The 7,600-nt window shown below is 38.7% G+C and overlaps 1 protein-coding gene across 1 annotated transcript; it reads right to left on the reverse strand.

The window, feature by feature from the left end:
* Positions 1–1,845: 1,845 nt before the first annotated feature.
* Positions 1,846–2,784, reverse strand: LOC142844948 (olfactory receptor 4F3/4F16/4F29-like). The gene has a single exon (XM_075963724.1). It carries the CDS (start codon positions 2,782–2,784, stop codon positions 1,846–1,848), a length of 939 nt encoding a protein of 312 aa, XP_075819839.1.
* Between the last annotated feature and the right edge of the window lie 4,816 nt (positions 2,785–7,600).

Genomic DNA, 7,600 nt, shown 5'->3' on the forward strand with positions numbered 1-7,600 from the left:
TTTTCATTTTTTTTCTAATTCTTATATTCCATTCTTATTTGGTTTCAATTTTCTACTTTATTTTTGAGTTCTGATATTCTATCCACTGTCTGAGTCATTATAATTGAAGGGGTTTTTGTGTTTTCTAGTCGAATTATTGGAATGATTGGAATTTTCAATTCCATCTTCATTTCAGTTTGAGTTCTCCTCTGTGTTTCTATCTCCTTATTGAATTCTGTTCTCAAGTCCTGGATTGTCTTCATCATTTCTATCCGGCTTATGTTTGCACTTTCTTGGGTATAGCTTGAGCATTTATTCTTCTTAAATTCTTTGTCCCTAATTTCATTATCTCTTTCTTTGTGTTTTCTTTAAATTCCTTGAATGCTTTGTTGAAGTTTGTGATTGTTCTATTAAATTCTGTGTCCTAGAGTTCCTGTAGGTAATTTTCAGTGGTAAGTATTTCTATATAACTGGTAGGCTTTGAGAAGAGATACTAGCTTGATCTTTCATATTTTTTTACTTTTCAATGAGACATAGGCATGTGGAATTCTTTGGTTAGTTGTGTCTGATAGGATACAGGTTGAGACAAGATAGAGGATTGTGGATGGACTGGGCCTTGATTGTGGAAGTGGCTAAGGTGGTAGAGAGTACCAGGCTACAGTGCAGGATGTACATCCTGGCCCAAACCTGGGTATGTGGGTAGATATGGCTGGGAGGAGGCATATATTTGTCATCTAATAGGTTGTGGGTTGGAACACAGGCAGAGTGGGTCTGGACCAAAGCCTTGAGGTTGATTGTAGTGAAGGAAAGAGTGGCTAGAATCAGTCAGGGCACTTGGTTTAAGACCGTAGGTAGATCTGCCATGTTGAGGAGAACAGAAAGGGTCACCGTGATTCACTGGACTAGACCCTGGAGAGAAATGTGTAGGATATGACTGGGTGAAGAAGTTGAATGTGAAGTGTCTACCTAGGAATATTAAAGTGAAAGTTATAACATGAATTTTTTTTAAAAAAACTTTGAAGAAACATGGGTATTTTCTAACACAAGATAAGAGAACCATCCATCATTATTAAAAGCAATTTTTTCTTTTTTAAAATTTTATTACTTAAAAAAGTACCAATTCAAATTCCCAATCCCTCCTCTCCTCCCACGCCCTTCTCACTCCCTCCACAAGCCCTTCTACTCCACCCCTCCAATCCTAAAGAGGGTAATGTCCCCTGCCCTGAATGCTCCTGCCCTATGGAAAATCCAAGGCCCTCCCTACTACATCTAGGTTGAGCAAGGTTTACATCCAAAGAGAATAGGATCTCAGGAAGCCAGTACATGCAATAGAGACAAATCCCAGTGTCACTGTCAGTGGCCCCTCAGTCGGTCCCAACTGTCAAGCCCCTTAAGAGGGACTTGTTTGTTCCCATGCTTGTTCACTCCCATTCGAGTTGGAGTTGGTGAGCTACCATTAACTCAGGCAAACTTTCTCAGTGGATGAACCCTTCATGGTCTTGAATTTCTCATACTCTCACTCCTTCCACTCTTCAACTGGATCTTGGGAGTTCAGTCCAGCGCTCCAATGTGGGTCATTGCCTCTGTTTCTATCTGTTGTTGGACAAAGCTTCTATGGTGATATTTAATATAATCATCAGTCTGACTACAGGGTAAGGTCAGTTCAGACACCCTCTCCTCTATTGCTGGAAATGTAGTATAATTACTACATATTTGTGCACATCTGAATCAACACATTCCTTTTTTAAATGTACACGAGCATTATTAAAGAACATAACACTCATTAATTATGCACATCAGGGATGCCAATACAAAATGTTCCATACAGAAAACATTATTATTCAAATAAAGATGTTATTATACTATTTATGAGATGTTTCTAAAAGTTAATAGTGTTTTGAAAATCCTCTTTATTGCTGCCTTCATCTCTTTATTCCTAAATGTATAGATGACTGGATTTAGAAAAGGAGTAAAAACTGCATCAAAAAGAGCAAGAAATTTATCTATTTGAGAGTCAGGATGTGGCCAGGTATAAACAAACAGTGTGGGACCAAAGAATAAAAACACCACAGTGATGTGAGCTGAGAGAGCGGAGAGGGCTTTGGATGAACCTTCTGAAGAATGTTTCCAAACACTGAACAGAATGAATATGTAAGAAATGAGAAGCAACAAGAAAGAGCCAACACAGATGAACCCACTGTTGACGGTGACCATGAACTGCAATTTGTAGGTGTCTATACATGCCAACTTGAGAAGTCGAGGTAGGTCACAGTAAAAGCTGTCAAATACATTTGGGCCACAGAAGGGTAAGCCAATAACAAAAGCCAGCTGGAACAATGAGTGACTAATGCCCAGGACCCAAGAGGCAGCCAGACATAAAACACACACTCGTGGGCTCATGATGGTCAGGTAGTGCAGAGGCTTACATATGGCCACATATCTGTCAAATGCCATAGCCACAAGCAGCACCATCTCCACACCACCAATGACATGAATAAAGAAGATCTGAGTCATACAGCCTCCAAAGGAGATGACTTTGTACTTTCTAAACAAATCATAAACCATCTTGGGAGAAGTAACAGAACAGGCTGCCAAGTCAATGAAGGAGAGACCTGCCAGGAGGAAGTACATGGGGGAGTGTAAGTGAGGGTCAGTGGTCACGGAGAACACAATGAGGATGTTTCCAGTCATGCTTAGCACATAGAGCACACAGGCGAGCACGAGGAGGAGGAGGTGAATCTCCCGAGAGTGGGTGAGTCCCAGAAACACAAACTCAGACACCACTGTGTGGTTCCCTCCATCCATTGATCCAATCAACTGGTCTGTAGAACCTGGGAACTAAGAAAATGAGTAAGAAAGTAGAATTATTAAGGATTACAGTAATTTAATTATTTGTGCTTGTATTATAACTATAACTACTTAATAAAATTCTTCACATGGGATAAATAATGACGATACTAATGATAGTGAGAATGACAATGGTGTTGCATAAATAACAGCATAATTCAACACAAAGCCTTTCATAACCTAAAATTAATTAGAAAATAACATAAAGCTAAATTTTTTAAACATCTATACTAATAAATGGATTATGCAAGCAAGAAATTCCATTTGTTTACAAATATGAAAGAATGCATGGGAAACTTACTTTTCTCCAAAGGTACAAAAGACACAGTGTTAGTTACATCTGACTATGCCATACACTTCATTCGAATTTTTATATTTTACATAAAACTTACACAAAGAGACTATATAACAGGAAATACTAACTTAAAAAAATTAGTTGTTGAATCTCCATCAGGAAGTGAGAGGTATATGATACTTAAGTTAGAACTGAATTTTTAAAAATAGGCTAAATCATAAGTTATAGTTTAAGATTAAATAAATTAAATTTATATAATATATGAAGTTCAATGACTTTAATGAAGGCATAATGTATTCTTTGTCATGTTGACCAGGCTCCTTATTCTTCTAAGTAATGTCTTTTTAATGTGATTTTAAAAATAAGACCATACTGACCATTTTAAATATACAGCTTAGTGATATTGAATATCACATATTATTACAAAACATATATTCCAAACTTTATCATACAACTTTGAAATGTTATATCTATGCAACAACTCTTAAGCATGACTCCCAAGACCCTTAAGACCCTTTTCTAGTTTCTAATAGCCATTCTACTTTCTATGTCTACCAATTTGACAACTTCATATGTTGAGTACATTTGGAATCACATGGGACCTTGCTTTCTGAAGCTGGTTTGTCTCTTTTATCATAATATACTCCAGATTTGTCAACTGAGTATTTTCTTGTCTGCTTCCAAGTGTAAAAGGTTATACCATGCCTCTACTGCTCATTGCACTACACGGATTATTCTGGAGCCTGTGCCGCATCTGGCCATGCTTTCTCAAAACCTAAGAAATACACAAATGTTTAAGATTTCACACTCTCTTCTGTTAGTGTATGCACTGATAAAAGGGTTGGGAATTTTCTGCTGATAAAAAGAAAGCAAGGCTTTCTATGGGAAAATAAAATCACCTAGTAGACACCTAGAACTATTTAACTCTGGCTTTACCATTGTTCAGCTGAAAAATTCCGAGACTCAAAATTACAAATTAAACTTCTCTTATTCCCACTATTAGCAGAACTAGGAACCAGAACCCAGGACTCTAGATTCTTGACTTATAAATTGCATATTCTCTAAAACATTACCTAAAAATGAAAATCCAAAATCAAAATTTTAAATGTAAAGTATTAAAATTACCAATTCACATATTGACCTAATTTTTCTGTTATTTGCACTGAAATGGTTTGCATGATATTAACAATTAATTTAAAAAATAACCATGACTAATAAAAAATAAAAGTGTCTGTTGCTGCCATACGTCAGAGAATTCTCAACAGAAGAAGTTCAAATGGCCAAAAGACACTTAAGGTCATGATCAACCTCCTTAGCGATCAGGGAAATGCAAATCAAAACAACTTTGAGATATCATCTTACACCTGTAAGATTGGCTAAAGTCAAAAACACCAAGGATAGCCTTTGCTGGAGAGGCTGTGGAGGAAGGGGTACCCTCATCCATTGCTGGTGGGAATGCAATCTTGTGCAACCACTATGGAAGTCAGTGTTTCAGTTTCTCAGGAAATTCGGGATCAACCTACCCCTGGACCCAGCAATACCACTCTTGGGAATTTACCCAAGAGATGTTCTATCACATGTCAAAAGCATTTGTTTAACTATGTTCATAGCAGTATTATTTGTAATAGCCAGAACCTGGAAACAACCTAGATGCCCTTCAATGGAAGAATGGATGAAGAAAGTATGGAATATATACACACTAGAGTACTATGCTGCGGTAAAAAACAATGACTTCTCGAATTTTGCATGCAAATGGATGGAAATAGAAAACACTATCCTGAGTGAGGTATCCCAGACCCAAAAAGAAGAACATGGGATGTACTCACTCATAATTGGTTTCTAGCCATAAATAGGGTTCACGGAGTCTACAATAGGCGAATCTAAAGAAGCTAAGTAAGAAGGTGAACCCAAGGAAAAACATATAGTTATCCTCTTGGATAAGGGAAGTAGACAAAATTGCCGGGGAGAAAAGTGGGATCTTGGGGGTGGGGTGGGATGAGGGTTAGGGGAGATGGGGAGAGAAAAGGTAGAAGGGAAGGAGGGGGAACTTGGGGAAACAGGAGGATCGGGATAAAGGAAGGTTGGATAGGGGAGCATGGAACCACAATTCTTAGTTAAGGGACCCACTTTAGGGTGGGCAGGAGAATTGACTCTAGAGGGGCTCCCAGGTGCCCAAGCTGAGGTCCCCAGTTAGTTCCCTGGGCAGCTGAGGATAGGGAACCTGAAATGACCATACCCTAGAGCAATACTGACGAATATATTGCATATCATCCTAGAACTCGCATCTGGCAATGGATGGAGATAGAGACAGAGACCCACACTGGAGCACTGGACTGAGCTCCCAAGGTCCCAATGAGGAGCAGAAAGAGTGAGAACATGAGCAAAGAAGTCGGGACCACGAGGAGTGCACCCACCCACTGAGACAGTGGAGCTGATCTACTGGGAGCTCACCAAGGCCAGCTGGACTGTTACCAGAAAAAGCATGGGATAAAACTGGACTCTCGGAACATGGCGAACAATGAGGGCTGATGAGACGCCAAGGACATTGGCACGCGGTTTTGATCCTACGCAATGTGCTGGCTTGGTGGGAGCCTAGCCAGTCTGGATGTTCACCTTCCTAGATATGGATGGAGGGGGGAGGACCTAGGACTTACCACAGGGCAGGGAACCCTGACAGCTCTTTGGACTGGAAAGGGAGGGGGAGAGGAGTGGGGGGAAGGGGAGAGGGGTGGGAGGAGGGGGAGAAGAGTGGGAGGAGGGGGAGAAGAGTGGGAGGAGGGGGAGGGAAATGGGAGGCTGGTGGGAGGAGGTGGAAATTTGTTTTTTTTTTCTTTTCTTTATCCTTCTTTTATCAATAAAAAAAAGGAAAAAAAAGAAAAAAAATCACAGTGGTTAAAAATATTGAAGGAATATTTGTTATTGGAATGTCTTTTCTACCTCCACATTATTAATCTTCTAAAAATATTCAACGTCCATAGTCATCATGAATATACAAATCAAAAACTACACTGAAATTTCATCTCACCACAATCAAAACAACTGTCATGGGGGAAAACTACAAGTACAATGATAAAATGCATGGGGAAAGGAACCCTTAGTCACTATTGTGCTAACAAAAAATGGTCCAGACACTATGCAAATAAGTATGCAAGCTCTTCACAAGTTAAAATAAGTATTTCTATATATATTCTTGTTATATACTCACAGAGGAAAATCTCACCGTGCTCCAGAGAGATTTGAATGCTTGTGAATATTGTGTCATTACACATACCGAGGTATGAAACTGACATAAGTGCCCCTTAATAAATTAATAAATAAATGGAATGTGTTAAGTGTACACAATTGGCTTTTACTAAGAGAAAAGTATTATACTGTTTTCAGGAAAATTGATGAAACTGCTTCTGATTGGGAGTAAAATAACCGAGACACAGAAGGACAAATATTGCACAGTTTCTATTTTATACATATAGAGAGCTAAACCTGGAACTAAAAGAAGGAATAATTAAGGGTGTAGAAGAAGAATATGACAAGGAGTGTAGGGAGAGCCTAATAAAGGATAGTACAAGAGGTAAATATAGTCAACGTACTGGCTTTGGGGGAACCTAGGCAGTTTGGATGCTCACCTTACTAGACCTGGATGGAGGTGGGTGGTCCATTGGACTTCCCATAAGGCAGGGAACCCTGATTGCTCTTTGGGCTGACGAGGGAGGGGGACTTGATTGGGAGAGGAGGAGGGAAATGGGAGGCGGTGGCAGGGAAGAGACAGAAATCTTTAATAAATAAATAAATAAATAAAAAGAAGCCAATGTGTAGTGAACAGAAGACCCTATAATAGTATAACATACATATGCACTTAGAAGATGCAAAATTTTGATGATTCAGACAACCCTCATAAATTTCTACCTCTCTTCTTGAATACCTCTAACAAGAGAAAAATGTAGGGAATGTTTTGTTACAGTAGAGCAATGAGTGGCATGGATTTTGAAATCTCCCCAGACTTTTAAATTACTCTCTACTTGCTCTCTAAGCATGGTAAAGTATTGGTGGAATTTTTTGAAAAACATACAACATTCATTTATCATGTCTATTCATCATTTAGTACTTTTTGGACATAGCCACATATAGAACATAGCCACACATGATGGAAACACATACACAATCTAATAATTAATAGTGAGTGCATAAGGCAAGTCAAGGCAAATGTAAACTTAACTCTTTTGATTCTTAATCCAATGAAAAATTTTATTAAATTATTTTGTTATTAGAATGTATTCGCTGGGGATGTACTGTTTACTTGGTGCTTTAAAAACAGCTTCTACTGACATTTGTGTAAATAGAGATGGCATGGCCACTGTTCCAGAAGCACCATAGACTCTGAAAAGCCTAATCAAAGCACAAGGAGACACTTGCAGTTGGCTGATCAGAGAACTGAATTTTGAAAAGCTAGTATTGAATAACAATTTGATAAATGAAAATATT

This window comes from Microtus pennsylvanicus, chromosome 2 (genome assembly GCF_037038515.1).
Source record: "Microtus pennsylvanicus isolate mMicPen1 chromosome 2, mMicPen1.hap1, whole genome shotgun sequence".
Taxonomy (NCBI): Eukaryota; Metazoa; Chordata; class Mammalia; order Rodentia; family Cricetidae; genus Microtus; species Microtus pennsylvanicus.